Source organism: Lissotriton helveticus, chromosome 1_1, assembly GCF_964261635.1.
Source record: "Lissotriton helveticus chromosome 1_1, aLisHel1.1, whole genome shotgun sequence".
Taxonomy (NCBI): Eukaryota; Metazoa; Chordata; class Amphibia; order Caudata; family Salamandridae; genus Lissotriton; species Lissotriton helveticus.
This window is the reverse complement of record NC_136057.1, coordinates 1,084,310,975-1,084,331,812: the sequence shown is the minus strand read 5'-3', so window position 1 is coordinate 1,084,331,812 and position 20,838 is coordinate 1,084,310,975. Positions and strand designations below refer to the sequence as shown.

General features: G+C 46.8%; 1 protein-coding gene across 1 annotated transcript in view; it reads right to left on the bottom strand.

Moving 5' to 3' along the window:
- The window catches only part of CCT2 (chaperonin containing TCP1 subunit 2), a 310,711-nt gene that overhangs the window by 273,178 nt on the left and 16,695 nt on the right, over positions 1-20,838 (bottom strand). Inside the window, exon 4 of the mRNA XM_078678105.1 lies at positions 13,994-14,105. Within this exon, the coding sequence (XP_078534231.1) occupies positions 13,994-14,105 (112 nt within the window). The remainder of the gene's footprint in view (positions 1-13,993; positions 14,106-20,838) is intronic.

The window sequence follows — 20,838 nt, the reverse complement described above, 5'->3', positions numbered from 1 at the left end:
CTCCGTTTCTGTCCCTTTTTGGCAGCGGGTTGGGCCATTGTTCCAGGCTCCAACCCAGGCGAACTCCCTCTCTGGGCAGTCGCAGACCGTGTGCTTACACAGGCCCAGTCAGGTGTACCCAGCATCGCAGAATGCGTCCGGTATTCCACCTCTCTCCAAGTGTTGTGCTCCATGTCATTCCCCAACAGACAATCAACTGGCACGGCAGGGCTTACGGCAACTCGAAGTGAACCTGCAACCCCTTCCCACTCAAAGGGAACCTCAGCCACTGGATAGTGGCCCATTCTGCCGTCAGCCATCGCGGCGGGGTGGAGTACATTAGGAACAACCTGCCCTGGAGACACCAGTTGACTTCTCACCATAGTCATACTGGCTCCTGTATCTCTCAGAGCCTCCCCTCTTTGGCCATTGATGGTAACCCATTGCCCATACTTTGTAGTATTTGGGGGCACCTGGATCTTTGGTACCATCTCCCGCTCTCCCAGGGACACTAAGGTGACACCCGCCCACTCACCCCCCTTATCTAAGGGCAACTCCTCTCCGAGCGCTACACTAGCTACTCCCGGTGACTTTCCTCCGGTGGGAGGGGGTGGTCTCTTTGGGCATCTGACATCTCCCTTATAATGTCCAACACCACCACATTCAAAACAGTGGGGAACCCTTGGCTGCTGGCTTTGGCCAGGATTAGGGTTTCTGGGCGGGTTTGCCCTAGGGGTGAAACCTGCTCCCTTACCTTGGAAATTATTTTGGGGACCTTTGGAGAACTCTTTTTATCTCCTCCCTCTTTCTTCTGGGGGGCACCCTGTCCGGCTTTTTGAGAATCCCCTCCAGTCCCCTTTGAGGACACCCGGGTACTTGCCCAAGTGTCCGCCTCCTCTGCAAGCTTCCGGGGATCGGTCAGCTTGCTGTCCACCAGGTGTTGGCGCAACTCGGGAAAACATTTCTCGAGGAGGTGTTCTTTCAAAAATAGATTGTACAGCCCCTCATAGTCTTTCACCTCGCTGCCCTTGACCCAACCCTCCAAAGCTTTCTTGGCGTAGTCTAAAAAGTCTACCCAATTCTGGGTACTCATTTTGTGACTTCCCCTGAATTTCTGTCTGTACCGTTCAGGGGTAAGTCCAAACTTTTTCACCAGTGCCACCTTCATTGCAGGGTAGTGGGTTTGCTCATCCTGCTCCAGAGCCAACAAGGTGTCTCTGCCAGCAGGTGGCATGTATTTATACAGCCCACCTCCCCAGTGAGTTTCTAAGATCCCGTGAGCCCTTAAAGAAACTTCGTAGGCGGCCAACCATTTGGCAATGTCATCACCTGGGGTGTAACTAGCAATGACATCTTTGGGTAAATAGGGTCTGGATTCCCTGGTGTTCACTTTATTTTCGCTGCCACCATTATCAGGATTGGGAGACCTTCTTAGTACGGCTTGGAGGTCCATCTCCTTGATGGTTCGCTCATGAGCTAACCTCCTTTCCTCCCTTTCCATATCCATCCTAGCTAATTCCAACTTCATTCTCCTCTCCTCCCTCCTATCTTCTAGCTCGGCTTCAGTTAAACCCCTGTCTGAGACGCTGCTGCTTGCCCTTGAAGGTATCCTGGGACCTGTCAGCAGATTCCCACTTCCCACTTGGTTCAACAATGCAGCCTCAGTGACAGTGTCCCCGTCACCCTCTTCAGTTTCTGGTTCCTCCCTTAAATGAGCTTCCACCCATGCCCTTATGCTTGTCAGCAACTCTCCTTTCTTGGCACCTTTATTAAAAAATACCCCTTGATGCTGACACCAATCTCTGAGTTGGGCCACAGTATTGGCTTCCAGCTCTTTAAAATTCAACTCCATCTTTGCCATGGAATAAAATCACTCACAGGAGAAAACCAAGAAGTGACCTGAGGTTAACCTCCACCCACCACCAGAAATAAATTTAGAAAAAACAAAATTCAAATTAGGAGGGCCGCAAGGAGAAAACTCCTGGTGTAGGTTAGTGTATTGCGTTAAATTACTAGTGAGTAGCTGCAACCAAGTCAGTATCCCACCGCTAGGTACCAAATGTTAGAACCTGAGATGCCAGGTCACCTAGGGTAGCCTGGCCTAGGGGTAAGACAAGCAATTTCTAGAGGCACAGTGTGAAGGTTGCAGACCACCCAAAAGTAAATCCACGCAATAGCACACAAAAACAACACTACACCAAGTTGTTAGGAAAATATGAGCTGTTTTATAAAAATAGAATTCTCTTTGGTTTAACTCAGTATTCACACAGGAAAGATTTACACTTAGTTCAGGAGAAATTATAACACTGTTTGTCTGTGGAAAGAGAATAACAACTCAATACATGTAACTTGTAAATAGGCTTAGTCTTTTACAATTACTAAATTGACATCTTATGCAGATTCCCTTTTGGAGAAGAAAGCACAATACCTATTAATCAGGAAATTAATATAGACTCTGCCAAGGTGCTAACTTAAGTCATCAACTTTACATTACTAGAGGTTCTAGCATTTAATTAGGCATATTTTCTAAGTAGGACCTATACTCTACAACTGGTCTCAGCAATTGCAATAACACTTTTAATCTATTATGCAAATTATCAATGAATTTCTGTAGTTCATTACATTTAAATAGGCACTTTATCAATAACTGGCAGGTAACCTTTACGCTTTCTTAGGCCAGTTAAGTATGTATGGTATTTGTCTTTTGCTCCACAGAGCTTCTATTCCATTCAGGGGGGGGGGGCACACTGTCATGCACTGTCAAGAGCCCTTTATTCTAGGAGGCCTTATACCTCCTCCATCCCTGAAGTCAGTGCTGCTCTAAGGGGGGGGAGAAGACAGACAAACAGGAGGCCTAATCAGCTCTCCCTCGCCACCCCTCACTCTTCCCAGCTTACTTGGATGAGCAGGCAGCAGGCAAGTCCTCCGCTCTCCTGCCAGACCCTGCAGGTGCTCCTTCTTCGGTGGTTGGCCTCCCCGCCCCCTTTCTCACAGAGCAGCAGCCCACCCAGGTGCAACCCGGGTCGCTGCTGTGAGGACTCAGTCACTAGAGCGGCGGTTCCACACCAGAATGGATCTGTCCCTCGGCGCGCAATGGAGACGCTTCTCCTCAGCAGTGAAGTCGTCGTTTTTCTCCACACGCGAGGCTTCCGCGCATGCGCGAGGGTATAGTGTCCCCGCACTGGGCCTGCTCGGTCCTAGGCCCCTCCTGGGAGACTGAATAACGCAGATTGGGCATGCGCGAAGGCGCCTTTGGTTAGCGTCTCGCCCTGGCTTTCCCCTGATTACCGGGATGTTCCTCAGCAACGCGGTTGAAGCGCGGAAGGTGCCCCTGGGGTCCCGCTCACAAAGGGAAGCCTTGCCAGGCTTCCCAGGCTCAGTGGATCCCGGGGGGGCGCTATTCCAGGGAAACTGGCACCCTTCACCAGGGCTTCTCAGGACACAATCCTTCCCCAGCACCCAGGAAGGTAGGAACAGCGCTGGTTCGCTTCTGCACCCAGTTCCCACTTCGCAAAGTCCTTTTCCTTGTTAAGTCTGGACGGAGACTGGGGTATAGGGATGAGGGTTATTCTTTCTGAGCCTCGTTCACTGGGCAGAGGACTGCACACCGCAGCGCTGCAGTCTCCTTCTCCTGAAGGCTTCCCCTGTACAATTTAGACAAGGGGCAAGCTAGGCGCCCAGGGTCTCCAGTAACTTCCCACAGCAGGGCCAAGACAAGTAACTAAAAGGGGTGTAGTGGGTTGGACCAAATAGGCAGCTTCCCAGTCCAGGAGGTCAACCCTAAGTCTAACCTTTTCCCACCCTTAGCTACAACCTGTCCTCCAGCTGACTTCCACAGGTAGACAAAATGGCTGCCCCGCATTCCGCCTTTTATAGGCTGCCCTTCAGTGGTCCAGAATGGACCAGAAGGTTCTGGAATGCCCTATGCTGGTCTATGGATGAGTTCTGGACTTGGCAGTTAGGGCAGTTGGTAGCCACCATTTTGTGGCTCCAACTTTCCCTGTCAGAACAGGCCTCTGGGCCTGAGGTAAAAGATTATGGGGGGGGGGAAAGAATACCTATCCCCTTGACCAACACCTATAAAAAGTAGTAGACACAAAAATATTAAGGGAACGAGGGGCAAAAAGGGGACAAAATAAAGGATAATGAGGAGGGACTACGCAAAAAAATCCAGACAGGTCTAACAAAGAGGATATCTAGGTCAAGATCAAGGATAACGTCCCTGATATCTTGGCTGTGGCGACACACGGAGCGCGCATTAATGAGCCCCCCCCTTTAAAGTTAGAGCGACCCACTGAAATAGTACCTAAATGCCACATCGATTCCAATGCGGACCAGGGTATGGTCCATTTGCAAGACCTGCATGAAAAGGGACCCCTTATTTGATCCATGAAAATACCACATGGACAGTTATTACAAACATTGAACCTAAGAAGGTCACTTGCCTGATATGTTAGTATCGGGGAGGTTTGTCCAGTGTGTCCTGCGCCTGTCGCGGTCTTGGCTCGGACGGGTGCAGACGGTCATACTCCAATGTACGTTAGAGTGTCGAAAGTATGTCTGGCAGGCGTGACTCATAGGCAGAGGGAGCGAACCTAAGACCCGCTACGCAGAAGGGTGATCGCTTGGACGCAATAAACTAACGGATCGAGACAATACCGTTGTGTAGACTAAAAACACAAAGGGAGCCCAAAGTAGTCTCGAACCGAAGCGCGAGATATTACACCCGAACCAGTCGGTGGAAAAAAACAATCTGGAGTCGATGACCATACGCACTATTACCAAGTCACACAGCCTCGTGGCTCGTAAAAACTTCTTGGAACAAAAACAACTTGCAATCATCTGAGCCCAACACTAGAGGGCGGACTTATGCAAAACATGTGTTTCTACAGCACACATGCCTTGAACATTTTTAGGTCTCGCCTGGAATTCGCATCCGAAGGATGCGTCCAGGCTGGAGACTTATAGTTGCCTGTCTCGGGGGAATGAGGGACAAAAGGGTGTTACGAACTTTTCCCCAGGATTTGGGTGCGCGAACGCGCACGTCGGCTCCGTCCACGCGTGCGCACACAGCCAGCCACCACACAGACTGAAACACACGCGCGCTGGTTACTTTCACTTTCCATCCCCCCATTAGTCATCGGCTCTTTTTACACACACACGCATGCATGCATGCATGTATACATACATACATACATACATACATACACACACACGCACACACAGGCACACACGCGCACAAACACACACACACACACACACACACAGACTCACTCGCACACACACACGCGCGCACACATCCCCCCCTCACAGAGTTCTTTTCGTGTGTCCCTCTCTCCCTCGGCAGGCAGCGGGTCATCCTCAGCAGCAGGCAGGGCTCTCCACGAGCACGGGAGCCCCGCTAGCTGACACGCAAATCTTCCGGCTGACGGGCACAGAAGCGCTTCAGCACAGGAGCGCGGGGTAGGCTCCCGTCTGCTTCCTGTCTTTTTGCGGCCCCGCCCCAACACAGGTTGCCTGGCTTCCTGTTCAAGCCGGGCTGCGGCGGTGAGTTTTTATTATTTCATTTTCTGAGGAGCCTTCGCAAATTTCCTCCTTTTCTCGGACACCGGAGTTCGTCGCGATGTTGCCCACCTTGGCAGCAGGTTTTCCGAAGTTCAAATTTTACATTTGTTGTCCTCCCTCGCTCACTCCTCGGGATCGTTGTTCTTTTCTCCGATCCGACGGGGGCACTTGTAATTGATGTTACTTTCTCGATATTAACCTGTTATTTGTAGTTAGTAAATCACAGTGAACAATTAAATGGATTCACTTCTGGCACAGGCTGGTAGACCTGAAGCAGAAACATTCCCCAGTGAAGTGGTTTCTTTCTAGTTTTCCTTTCCTCTCCCCTTTGTACCTTTCGTCTGTTGCATATGGATTTCTTCTCGTTCGAGCGCCGCACTGGTTTTGCTTTTATTCTCATGTCCTTTCCCCCACTGCTCCTCCACCCCTTTCTCTCCCGGCCTCCATTTCACTCAGTCACAGGGGGTGTGCTTGTAGTGAGCGTGTTAACAAGGTTCGGTTTCTGGAAAAGTGCAGGCGCCATTCTTTGAAATTCTAAATATTCAGGATTCACAATGTACCCATAGACCACGGATCTTGATGTCGCCTTCACTAAAGGGGCCTCTTTTAGCTTGATGCCGGTCCAATTTTCTGCCACATGCCTTAACCCAGAGTCTATGTCGTTCTCGTCAATTCCAAGCATATCACAACCACTCCCTCGACAAACAATGGAGCAGCTCTCGAATTTATGTTTAAATGGGCTTCTGCAGGTATGCTGCCCCGCTTCCCTGCTCTGGCCGGCTCCAATTGAAAGCACTGTTTGAAATAGAGTAAACAGCATTCAGGGCATGGCCAGAGGGCCGCAAAGTCATTTTACTCCAATTCAGCTCATTCGGGTCCCCCTTCCACTTCTGTCTGACGTCATGCACTTGACTCTCTCGTTTGCTAGAACTTTACTTTTTGGGGCTGGGAGTAACTGGAGACAACCAGACGGTGGTTCGACTTTTTTTTTGGGGCCGAATCCCATGTTATTATGTATGCAGCATTGTCTTCCCGGTTGTTTCTGTCACTGCATCTTCTCAGCTGACATGGACACCACTTTTATAACAGATTATAGAATGGGTTCAGCATGCTCAGCCCTCTCTCTTTGTCTGTGACTATGCTTCTCATCGGAACTGCGATGTTGATACTTGTTTTAAGAAGTGCTAAGGGAGCGTTAGATCCGATTATTAGATGGCCTTTCCATATAGTGGTATCTTGGTACTTAAATGCTCATAAGAGTTTTGTGCACGCCGATTAAAGTCACTGTCTCATAAAGCGCCCCTGCTGTAGGTACTAATGTTTAGTGTACTTCATCCCTCGATTTCTTTTCTTTGTTCTCTTTTACTGTTACCATCTGTTTCTGCAGCATGATTAACTCTTTTTGTAGTTCAAGTTAAGTGTTGTTTGTAATACTTAAAATGCTATTATTGAGTTTGTGTCCAGGCGACCTTGCTTTTAACCTCGCAGCTTGACAGGTAGTAGGATTTTTCGTCAGCTGCTGGTTCGTGTAAATAATCAAATCTGGGAAGGTCAACAGCTTCAGGTTTTACCAAAGTTACTGTAAATTTCTATTTATATAGAAGAATAACATTTCTTAAGAACATCCTTTTAGGAACAACCTTTTACGTGCCAGAATGGTCCTGAAAACGTTTGCCCAGCACCTATCCAGCATCGCCAAGCGGTGACATTAGCACCCCGACTCTGTCCCTCGCACATGAAGAAAAAGTTTTTTCCACCAAGACAATAAAGTACCCAGAAGTGTCAGTGTCGTACCCTTTAATGGAAAAAACCCTGGCATTCATTTTAAAGGTGATCCTAGAGTTTCAGCGTCCATCGGCTAAACATGTGCAGTTTGATGACTTCAGCTGGGGATGCTGAATCTATTCAGAATATCTTCTGTACCCTCTGGCCCACTCCCCAGGCTCTCACCCCCAAAACAGCTCCTGCACTTGCTCCAGCACACAAGTAAGACATAGTCAAAGCCTACCTTAGCGCCTAAAGATGGCAGCCATATGCTTGCAATAAAAAAATGCATTTTAAAATAAATTAGCCATTGCATACAAGTTAAATAAACTAGTAAGTTTGATAATTAGCTGAGAGGCATACCTAGACGAGGATTAGAAACCCTTTTTAGTTCTTAATGCACTTCATAGGAACATATTCTGCTTATTGCTACAAAGAAAAGGTACTATTGGCTTTGAATGAGTGCATCCGGAAGACATCGTTTCATCACAAGGATGACAAATAAAAAATCAAAATTGAAAAAAAAAGAAGCATAAAGAATGGAAAGAAAAAATTATTGGTGATCTATGAACCCACCAACCCAGTTAATCAAGTGCACTTTGATTCAGGCAGATGTGCACCTAAAGTTGTATGTCCTGTACCACTATTTTAGATTCCATAATTTGTGATTAGCACAGTTTTGCCTAATATGCATCTGTACCAATATTTCAGATTAAAAAATGTTTAAATACATTTTAACGTTTTTTTTACAATTATCATTTAAGTTTAACGTTTGAAGTTAGTTTTTCCATTGTCTCACCAATAATTTCATTGCAACTCCCTGTTCTCTTATCCTGTGCTAATCGCCTGCTCTCTTCCACCCCACCTCCTTCTTTAACTCCCTGTTCTCTTCTGCTGTGCTGATCTGCTCCTCTCTTCCACCCGCCTCCTTCTCTAACTCCCTGTTCTGTTCTCTTCTCTTCTCTTCTCCCGTGCTGATCTGCTGCTCTCTTCCACCCCGCCTCCTTCAACTCAGTTTTCTTCTCCTGTGCCGATCTGCTGTTCTCTTCCACTGCCTCCTTTTTAACTCCCTGTTCTCTTTTGCTGTGCTGATCTGCTACTCTCTTCTAAGCCGCCTCCTTCTTTAACACCCTGTTCTATTCTCTTCTCCTGTGCTGATCTGCTGCTCACATCCACCCCACCTCCTTCTTTAACTCCCTGGTCTCTTCTCTTCTCCTGTGCTCAACTGCTGTTATCTTCCACCCGCCTCCTTCTTTAACTCCCTGTTATCTTCTCCTGTGCTGATCTGCTGCTCTCGTCCACCCCAACTCCTTCTTTAACTCCTTGTTCGCTTCTCTTCTCCTGTGCTGATCTGCTGTTCTCTTTCACCCTGCCTCCTTCTCTAACTCCCTGTTCTCTTCTCCTGTGCTAATATATTGTTCTCTTCCACCTGTTATTTGTAATATCAATACAGCTAAGTCACGTAAATACAAAACAGGTTGCATTACAAATGCTTTAGGTGTCCCATTTGCAAACGTTAAAAGTATTGGCATTGTAAATGACAAAGCTATTAATTTCGCTATTTTCAAAACCAACACATAAATAAAAAATGTGTCATTTACAAGACCAATAGCTCTTCCTAATGCGAGACCTATTGCATTGCAAATGCTTGTTATTTCAAGGGAGACTCTGTTTTCAGTGGCCTGCAGGAGCTGCACAGATGAAGGCTCAGGCACGGCGGCCATGGTGTGCAATCTCAGATGAAGTTGCTCATTCACCAAGCGGTATTAAAAAAACAGTCTATTTTGCTTTCCTGTACAGGTCTGTGTGTTAGGTCTCTCTCCATCTTGCTGGTCAGGTAATTTATCAGCCTAGTATCTGCTGTTCCCCCGAACCCAGAGTCTTGCTTTGGCTCTTGGATGTGCATCCTGCCGCAGAGCAGAATGAGGGAGTTCCATTCTATTTCAAAGTCACCCCCCTCACCCAACCCTGTGCCAGCACACGGCCAAGGGCCTCACTTTTGCATTATCAAGGTCTGCTCTTAGACCATCCTGCAACAGGTCTGCCCTTGCAACAAGCTGGAGCCAGGAAACACACACAATCCTCCAACTCTGCATAGTGAAACTTACAGCTCTATCTAAAGTCTGCAGGTATTGTCAAATTCACAGGATCATTCAATTTCCACCAGCCCAAGGATATGCAGCCTCTGAAACAGTTGCTCAATTTGGTTTAGGTAACTGAGCCACTCAGGAACCCATTCAAGCAGATGCCCACAATACACTTTTCTCCACTGAACTGCAACTTCATTGGTCCTTTACTGCACTGATGGTTGCTCTCTTGTTCCTAGGAGGTGCCATAGATCCACCCCAGTGAGTCCAGACTGTACAGGGCCCACTGGCCCAAAATCGCCAGAGTGTCCCCGGCCACCCTCACTAGCTTGCACAAGAACGCCTTGCGCAGGCCACTGTAAACCCCAGGTTACCAACTCAAGCTCCGGTCCCCATCAGCACAACTCCGCTACATAGAAAGTGATGGGAGTCCAGGACTCACTTGAACCATCACTAAAAAGTCTGCTGGAAACGCAGACAACCAATCTTGACTCTTCAACCCAGGTATGTTGTACGATGCTGTCTGTGTAACTTAACTTTTGACACACTGTCCTGCTCAGAGGCGGTGAATTCTACGGTGCGCCCTTCAGTGCATTTACCTTATCTGCAATGCGCCTGTATAACTCCAACTGCAAAGTTCAAACAGAGCTGTGCAGGGTAGTGCATGCTGACAACAGCCACTTCATCAGTAGATTGATCAAATCCATCCAGAATGCTCATATGGTGTGACTGGAGGAAAGAGTGCACAACACTACAATTGTAAAATGATCATTAAATCTGCCTTTGTGAGGGATCTATAGGAAAGCAACTGCCCCCGCCTTTTTCCTGGTAACTGATGCAATTATAATAGAGGTGCACTCTGTTCCTGCCATCCAGGTCCCCAGTGCCAGAACTCTTTCCCTAAAAATGTACAATTGTTTCCCAATTGACAATACCTTGAATACCTCTAAGTCCCTAGTAGATGGCACCCTTGGTACCTAGGGCAGGGGTACTAAATAGGGTCACTAAGGGCCGCAGCATGATTGTGCCACCCTAAGAGACCCCTCACCACACTTATGCAAACTGCCACTGCAGTCTGCATGACATGGCACAGACACAACATGGCACACTTCTTGTGTGCCATGCCTGCAGACACTGCATGCAAGATATTTAAGTAATCCCTACAGCAGGCCTTACAACCTTAAGGCAGTTTGCATTAGATTATAAGTGTGTACATAGCTGCATATGCAGATATGCCCCAGTGATGTCAGAGTCGTATACATTGCAAGTGAACAGGATAGACATCTTAAGGATATGAACAGGACACTGGTACACACAAGTTCCCCAGCTACATAATGAGTTCACTGAAAGTAAGGATATTTGGTATCAAACATCTTATATTAATAAACCCACATGGATTCCAGTGATGGATTTATTCATACTTGCACCCAGAGGGTACCTCAGAGGTACCACCTGAAAACCTATTCATCCACTAGTGTGCTGGCTGACTGGTACACTGCCAACACATACACGCTTCTGCCCCCTAGGAGGTGAGAGCCCCATTCAGAGGTCAGGAACAATGCCTACTCTGGCTGGAGGTGCTTACACCTCCTCCAAACAGAATGGCTAGCCGTCAGCATACCAAGGCCAGAGACTCCAAAGCTGTTGCCACCTTTGATACGCAACCCCCTGACCTGGGAGATGCCACCCCCTGCCCTGAGGCCCATTTGGCAACAAGATATGCGGGAAATTAGTATGTGAAGTAGGCTTGGAGCACATCCAGGCCAGTCACACCCCTAAGTTGACCTGCCGGTTGTGCCCCACTCTCGGAACATTCTGCCATATTGGTAATGGCAGAATTTAGGAAACTGGGACAAGGTTATGTACACTTCCCACAGGAAGAGGTCATATAGGGGGCCTAGTGAACCTAAGTGTAGGTAGCCCTTGGGCTACTACTCTCCACTCCCCTACATTTAGTATTTAGGGTGCTCGCTGAATCCAGAACTTTAGATTCCGCTGACTACAAAGAAGAGGACTATGAAGAGGTTACTCCCCGCAAGAACTGAAGACTGCTGTGGACGTTTGGTGCCAAACCCTGCCTGCTGCACAGAAACTCGACAACTGTCAGGAACAGACTTGTCATGCAGCTGTGCAACCTCCACAAACCCAGATGTTTCCCAGCACTTCGCCAAGCAGCCAGCATTCCCCTTGGAGTAGATGAGCTACTATCCTGCAGGAACTGACGGCTACGCCCAGATTAAATAGGCTGATGTCCGGGTCCACAGAGCAATAGCCACCCAGAAAGTCAGCACACTCATGGTCAGATCAGTCTTCCTACCAAGCCTGAAAATGCCAGGACCTCAATCAGCCTTCCAGAACAAATAACAGGGTTACCGGACCCTTGCCAAAACCAAAGCTTATTGAAAGTCGACCCAGACTCCAACGACATCACGGACAACATGACCAAAAGGGAAATCAGCACAGACAGCGGCCCGGCTGTCCTGTTTTTGTCCCCCTTGCTGGCCCCGACTGGTAACAATGAGCGCCTTGACATACGAGAGCCAGCTAATCACAAACCCTCTGCACCCGAGCTGCCCAGCCCGGGCATAAGGAAATAAGACTGCTCTCCCGAGCAACCCCCCCCCCTCAATTGGGAGCTCACGGACTTACCCCCAAGTCCCCTTTGACAGCCCCCCTTCCTGTGTGTGCAGTGAATGTTCTTTCTCCCATAGGAAAAGATTACACGCAAAAACGCACTGTTGGTTAACATGGCTAAAAGTGAAAACAGTCTAGTACGAAAGAGTACTTACCTAATTACATACTTCTTGGGTTCAAAATATATATAAAAATACCCGCTATTTTTCTAAATTGGTGTGGATCTCCTTTTTGAGTAGGTGCATCATTTGACTGTGTGCAACAAATGTCTAAAACTCCTCTCTGATCAGCCTAAAGTTGCTCGACGACACCACCCCCAAATAGAGCACCTAGGGATTGCTAGAGCAATGCCCCGTCTACTTACACTGGTACCCAGACTCTTTACACAGCATAACTCTTTTTAGTATACTACATAAAGAGACAGCTTCCTACAAGATAATCGTGGCAGGATTGAAAAACAGTCTTTTTAAGAGCCAGAACCGAACTGCAGAGAGACAAATTGAAAGGATTTATTTAAACTAGAACCTCTACTAAATTAATTACATAAGCAAGCTCTCTAAGGGCAGCTTGTGTTTGCGGGTTGGCAAAACATGTCAGACATGGATGTCACCAGAGAAAACTAAAATAAAGCGTGGGAAAGTTCGTAGCCCAGAAACAAGATTTCTCCAAAGTCTAAGATGTCCTCAGAAGACACTAGGGAAGCACAAAAAGACTTTTCAGCAAAACACGTGTTATTTCTTGCTTTCTCTGTAGACAAACGCTATGAGTAACCATTTCCTGCTTCACTATCACAATACAAGTTTCCAAATTACATCATGTAAACGGTCAATAGGAGAGCACCTCCTTCGCAAAGTGGCAGAAGCATGTTGATACAGGCACATCAGTTACAAGGTAAAACCACCTCATTTTCATACAATGCTCACTAATGCAGCTTTTCATTAGATAGCGATCAATGGTAGAAACTGCAACGCCTTTTGATTCTCTGACCAATGACCTCAAGCTAATGCAGTCATGACACTGACATTTAAATAGTCCAAATACAGAAAACTCACTCAGCAGGAGAATATTTTGGATTTGCACAGTGTGAGGCTACATTGCTGCAATCCAGCTCACTATACACAGAATGGGACACCATTGACAATAATATGTAAGGCATTGTGAGCGACTTCTTTTAGGTAACGTCATTAACCCTGAACATTCTTTCAAAGATGCATCAAGCTTAAACACAAAACATAAAAGGAAGCACTAGAACGCAAAATCAACCATTCGCTCCTGGGTTCAAAGACTATCTTATTAGTAAGTGGACTACATGTTGAGGAACAGGAATCATCACAGCATAAAACCTCCAAAACATGACGGGGAAAGAACTCTCCCTTTCTATAGTTAGGAACAGAATATTGCAATCACCAATTGCCTCAAACAATGGCCTGCCTACGAGAACTAATTTGGAGACAAAACTGAGCTTCTCGATAGAACCGGAATGCACTTGCTCATATTTGACAAGGATGCCCTACACTGCACCAAATCAAAAATTATTGGATCACGCAAGAATAATATCCCTACAACTGCACACTGGCATTGTGAGGCACACTTGAGACTACTCAAACATTTTTGAAACTAGGTTTAAATTCACATTTAATCAATCATCTTAATTGCAGAGATTATTCAAATGAGAAAGCCAGAGAGGTATACCAAAAAAGTTAATGAATAAAACGGAGACAGCATCACCTGCATGTTAAGAACCTTGCACAGAATGCCTACCCCATGAAATATCATGTTCTGGGACTTTATGGTAAAGAAATGATACATGTATGAATCTAAACACAAGTATGTATATGCAACTATTAGTCAACGTATACTTACTGAATATATTCCTGCGATATTGTTACATTCAGCAATATACAAGCTAGTAGGGTTAAACAAATTGAACAAAGTCTTTTGACTTAGCCTTTCCTACAACTTACCAACTAGTACTTGTGCAGCAGGGTTGTCTATTCCAATGGCTTTCAAAATGGTGGCGCCATCATTAGTTACTGTCACAGAGCTGTCTCTTCCACCGCTTATAAGAATTTTGTCCTGTCGAAAAGAAATACAAAGTAATAGAAAGTCATTTAACTAATCAAACGTTAAGTATTATAATTAAGTGCTCAGGTGGGCTTGCTTATACAGCTGGGTTTTACAGGACTGCGGACTCTGCAGCAGCCATATTTAGATGCCACACTATCACTATTCATTTGTTCTTGTATTCTTTAAACCCATGTCAACATTGTAGAAAGCGGGCTCTGTATATACTATACCAAAGTAAGGTATAGTGTGCACAGAGTCGAGGGGTTCCCCAGAGGTATAGCAGAGGCTAAATTAGATAATCACTAACAGCTCTCTTTATGGTACTGTGGTCGAGAATGGAGGCTTATCAGGAGGAAGCATTAAGCATTTATTGTATTCATTCAATCAAGGCTGATGGCGCACACTCAGAGACACAGTCCAGACCAATTGGGCAAGTATAAAAAAGGTATACTTATGTTTTATTTCTAGAACAAAGCCAAACTTGGAACAGGTAAGTGAAATATGCTCTCAAAAACAAGACTTTATAAGGAAATGCAGTTGTGGTTAAATCTACAATCGTTACAGGTTTGTATTTGCTTTCAAAACAGTTTATAATACATAAGAGATTACTTTTGGATTACATTGGCTCTCTGGGTGATTTGCCTAGACAGAACACCATGAATCTTAGAATACAAAAGTAAGAAAAACACTTTTTGATTTAAAGCACAGTTACTTTTCTTCCATAAAACACAGTTCAACAGACATTTTTAGGAACAAAAACTCTTAACATTGGTTCCTATAGGTAAAAGAGGGGTAACAGTTTACAGGTAAGTAAAATACCTGCAAGCAGGACTTTGAGGTTAGGACCAAGGTTCCCCAAGGTCCAGTTAGGTACTAAAATTGAACCACCAGCGGAACTGGGGCGGCTGGGTGCTTAGTGCAGGAGCCCAATCTTAGCCAAAAGGGCTATGGGAGCCTGTGGTCAGGGGCTGCTAACGAGCAGGCCTCTCAGATGTGGGGACAACGTTCCTGGGGTTATGATCAGCACTGCAGGAACCAACAATCAGCACAGGAGCTGCACCACCAGTGACAGTGGCGGCCGGATGCAGAGTTCCAAGAAGAAGTTGGGGACCCAGCGGTTTTCAATGGAGATCTCCAGTTCGAAGAAAAGTCTGCAGACTCGGACAGTAAGGCTTCCTGGAGGCGGCCACCATCAGGAGAGGCAAGTTGGATTCTTGGGGGGTTGCCTGGACACCGGTGGTTGTGCCACATAAGGCTGTGGGGCATCCGGTGCCGGATTGTCTTGACGTCGGGTCTTTTTACTAGCTCCAGTAGGGAGGACCCTTCAGGTTGAGGCTCCAGGCATCAGCTTGAAGGTCAGGGGATCACCACATCCCAGGTCAGGATCGCTGGGGAGACCTTTTGGTGTTGCGCCGTCAGGTGCAGAGTGGTATAGAATTGCAGAGTTGCCTGGGTCAGGGTTCTGTGTTGGAGTCTTTGTTGAGCAAATCCGGTGCTCACGGGACACAGAGTCTTTAAGTTATGTGCAGCGCAGGTCTTCTGGGCTGCTGGACACGCCTGGGTTTCCGCTGCAGGCTGGTCGAAGAGGGGACAGGTCGGTAGGGCTAGGACCAAAGCAGTAGGTGTCCTCTTCTTCCTGGGTCAGCACGGCTCTTCTGTCCTTCTTTATTCCTCAAATCGGAGGCAAAGTTCGGGATCGCCCCTAAATACTAAATTTCGGGCGTTACAGGGGTGTGCAGGTTGGGTCAATAGGTCCCTCCCCTGGGGAGTACACCACCTCTATTATGCCACCCTCTAGTGGGAGGGGGCATGAGCCTCTCTCTAATTGGCTGGGCCCCTCAGATCAAAAAACACTTGGAGAGAAAGGGTATGACGGAACTACTCTTAGTCCCTTTAAGATTAACACAGTTAACAAAGAAGAAAACAAGTTACTTACCTGTAACTTTGGTTCCCCAGTATTGGTAACTTTCATAGATTCCCATGCTTTGTATCATTCCCCCGTCGTCGGAATGGGAGCCTCGGTAGGGCTCCCATTCAGACATCGGGGGAATGATACAAAGCATGTGAATATATGAAAGTTCCAATACTGGGGCAAGGAGTCAATCCGGATATAGATTACTGCTTAATGTAGGGGAAAAAAGAAAAACAAAATCCCTTTTTTAAGAAGAACCCTCACCCACCAATCTAATTTGTCGCATGCTTCATCATTGGTTTCCCACCCGAGGGGCCGAGTACCTCCCGGGTGTTCTTCGATGTCTGACTTACAGTTCGGACAGTGCAAAGTGTGCGACAAGTGACCGTGATTAAAAGTGCCTCTATGACACCTTGCAATGTATTGGTGGAGTCATAGGACAAGATTTAAAACAAAGCAAGGGGAGAGGGGGGGTACTTAATTGTTCATAAACATCTGTGGTAAGGTCGTGATTAGGTTTACAGGTTTCAGGCTTTTATTGCTTAATAGCAAGGCTTTCTTCAGGACCAGTGGAAAGCTAAGTGCACTCGCTAAGGTGCAATCATTCAGTATAAGATGAACCGCAAACTTGCTGTTCTGCTACCAACGACTTGTTCTGGAAGAAAAAACACATTAGGTTAAAGATCCTACAATCAGGAAAATCATGCTTCCAAAAGCAGTAATATGATCATTAGGTTCATCAGGTGTAATAGATCAAGATCCACATGCCTGCATCTGCACTAGTTTATTTCACCCGTGCCGCCTAATGCGCGTTGTGGACATCAATGTATTAAGGTGGCCATCAATAGTTTGCCATCATGCTCATGCTTTCAACCACACTTGTGACACTACGTGTGTGGTCTATTAGGGAAATTCACATGCTATTTGTCGAAATTACCCTATTAAGGGAGAGAGAGGCCGGAACATAGCAGGCTCTCCAGCTTGCCAAATTTAACCCCTCCCATGCTGGTGACGGAACTGTTCCGTCACCAGCCACGGACGAGCTGTGCTGATGACAAAGCGATTGAGTCACGGACCGCTCGGCGCGGATTCCGCGCCTGGGCTGGACGTTCCATTGAGCGGGCGGGCCGTGATGGAACCGCTCCGTCATAAGCACAGCGCACCCAAGGCTCGTGACAGAGCGGTTCCGTCACGAGCATGAGAGCACCGCGCGGCCCCCCATAGCGCTGCGGTGGAATTGCCTCCGCAGCGAAGGGGTTAAGGAGGCAATGTTATCGTTCAATTAAAATTGTGGGTAAAATCACAATTAAAAATTCAATCTCTGGTCAGACTGAAAAGACCAACAGAACAAGGCAGAAAAAGAAACTATTTGTGTCTTAAGTCGATCGCAAGTGTGCCTATGGATCCTTGCGGGGCCGTTGCCTATGGTCAAACTCTGGAAGTGAGCAAGTTGAAAATAATCAGAACGGCCAATGCTTGTCAGTAGTCTGGCATTCGGTTGGGCCTTACTCACTTCATCAAGGTCAGCTCCTGCATCTGGCACCTACTTCACCTACTTCAGTCCCTGTCCGGGATCCAGAGGATAGATTCTCTCCCAGGTCAGCCATGTTAAATGTGCCCATCTCTGAGGCTGCTTCCGTGTGCATCATCCCGCTGAGCGGGATGACATCAGCACGCATGCCTACTTCCCGGTAAAGTTAACCCCCACTTGCCCGAAATGGCTCGTCGCAAGCAATGTGCTAGCCATTGTGCTGCGTTATCCGGGCGGATATCTCCCGGTATTTAAGCATACCATTAATCCAGCTGTCACAAGGGATACCATGCAATACATTACATTGTTCTAGCCGTGGATCTGCGTTATTCGGGCGGATGGCCCCCGGTATTTAACATACCATGAATCCAGCTGACATAAGGGACCAATGATGTGTGCAGACTCGTGGTTTTATTTGCCCAGATAACTGCAACTCTGCCAATGTAGTTTACCTTATAACGTGCCCCTGTGGCTTAAGGTACGTAGGGATGAACAGCAGAAAAGTGAAACAACGTATCTGCGAACACCATAGTAACATCAAGTGTAAGTGAAACAACTAAAATGGGAAAACATTATACAGACAGGCCATACAACTAATGACTTCAGTTGGTCAATCATTGAGCAAATACAAACAGGGAACACACACACAGTCCTATTAGAAAAGGAACAGAGATGGGTATACAGACTTTCTACCTGCAAACAGGGCCTCAATGACAATATTCTGTGGAACACACTGAATCAGAGATGATACTCCCTTAGGATGACCATGTACATCTGACTCCATATCCGACAGAGCAGAGTTATACTACGACAAACATTCTAGCAAAGAAATGGGTGGTGGTTGTATTTAAACTATCAGAGGCGTAATGGGTTCCATGGTATAGAGTCTACACACACCAAGGACATCCCCCTTACTCAAGCGGGGTTGTGTTAGTAATTAAATAAAGCCGTGAGTCTGCTCACATTTGTCTCTTAGGTCAGCTGGATTCATGGCTTGTTTAAATACCGGGGGACATCCAACCAGATAATGCAGATCAACGCCTAGCACAATGTTATGTATATTGCATGCTATCCCTTCTGAAAGCTGGATTAGTGGTATGCTCCAATACTGGGGGATATCCACCCGGATAATGCAGAACAATGGCTAGCACACTGGTCAATGTTATGTACATTGATTGCTAGCTATATGCAAAGTGATTCTTGTTACGTTGTGAATGTATAACTTTCTAACCCTGGGTTTTTCTTAACACGAGCCACGAGCCATGTCGGGCAAGTATGGGTTAACTTTACAGGGAAGTAGGCACGTATGCCGACATCACGCTCAGCGGGATGATACACGGAAGCAGCCTCAGAGACCGGCACATGTAACACGGTCTGCCCGGGAGACAAGCTATCCTCGGGATCCAGGGCCGGGACTGAAGTAGGCGCCAGATGCGGGAGCTGATCTTGATGAAGTGAGTAGGGCACTTGCCCAACAGAAAGCCAGACTACTGACAAGTATTGGCCTGATAATTTTCAACTTGCTCACTTCCAGGGTTTGACTATAGGCAACGCCCCCCCCAGGATCCATGGGGTATCGCACACTTGCAATCGACGTAAGATACAAATAGTTTCTTTTCTCTGCCTTGTTCTGTCGGACTTTTCAGTCTGACATGAGATTGAGTTTTTAATTGTTATTTTACCAACAATTTTAACTGAACAATCACATTGTCTCCTTAAATTTGGCCAGCTGGAGAGCCCGCAGTGTTCTGCCTCTCTCCCTTGACAGGGTAATTTCGGCAAATCGCATGTGAATTTCCCTAATAATAGACCACACATCTAGTGTCACAAGTGTGGTTGAAAGCATGTGCATGATGGCAAACTATTGATGGCCACCTTAATACGTGGATGTCCACAGTGCACATTAGGCGGCACGGGTGAAATGAACGAGTGCAGATCCAGGCAGGTGGACCTTGATTTATTACACCTGATGAACCTAATGATCATATTACTGCTTTTGTATGCATGATTTTCCCGATTGTAGGATCTTGAACCTAATGTGTTTTTTCTTCCAAAACAAGTCCTTGGTAGCAGAACCGTTAGTTTGCTGTTCATCTTTCACTGAAGGAGTGCACCTTAGCGAGTGCACTTATCTTTCCACTCGTCCTGAAGAAAGCCTTGTTATTAAGCAATGAAAGGGTGAAACATGTAGACCTAATCACGCCCTTACCACGGATGTTTATGACCAACTAAGTCACAGAGAGCATCCCCTTGCTTTGTTTTAAATCTTGCCTATGACCCCACCAATACATTTCAAGGTGTCAGAGGCATTTTTAATCACAGTCACTTGTCACTCACTTTGCACTGTCCAAAAAAAAAACCTGCTCCGCTGTAACTCAGGTGTTGAAGCACACCCGGGAGGTACCCGGTAAAGAGGCATGCCACCAACTAAGTTGGTGGATGAGGGTTCTTCTTATAGGAATTGTTTCTTCTTTTCCCCACATTAAGCAGTAATCCATATCCGGAATTACTCCTTTGTTGAATGGGTGCCCTTATATTCAAGATGGAGGTGACTGAGATGTGTGCTTCACCTCGCCTCCCCAACCTGAAGGGTGTGATTGGCAAAGGTGGGTACAGCTCTCCTCCTAACTTGGTTTTCCTGCAGATTGTTCTGCTCAAAGAACGGGTCAGAACCAGTGGGAGCCAATTGCTGGGGGCAGCAAAATGTAGGGACAGCTTACAAAGGTAGCGGGATATGAAGCTTCCACTTAGTGGACCCAGCGCATCCTCGGGGAGGAGGCATGACACCTCCGCCCAGGATGGGCTTGGCTTCTGGACACAGAGCAGAGGCCCTCTACCCAGGGGTCCAGAAACCTGTCTGGTGGTGGCAAATGGTGGGTAGCCATTCAGAAACCACACCAGGGCTGGTAGTTTTTCAGGGGGCATCTACAAAATGCCCTCCGAGTGCATTTTACATTAAATTCCACACTGGCATCAGTGTGGGTACTGTGCCGAGACGTTTGCTACCAAACTTCCCAGTTTTCAGTAAAGCCATTATGGAGCTGTGGAGTTCATAATGACCAACTACCAGACAACAAACTCCTTATTGCTTTACTGCACTTACAATGTCTACTAATGGACTTAGACATTGTAGGGGTGCAGTGCTACTGTATCACACCCTCGCCTGGGGGCTAGAGCTACGTGCCAGAGAGTGACTTACCTAGGCCAAGGCAGAGGATTGATTGCAGGCATGGCACAGGGAAATGTGCCATGCCGACTTCACTTTTCTCTGCACCAAAACATGCAGCATGCAATGGGCA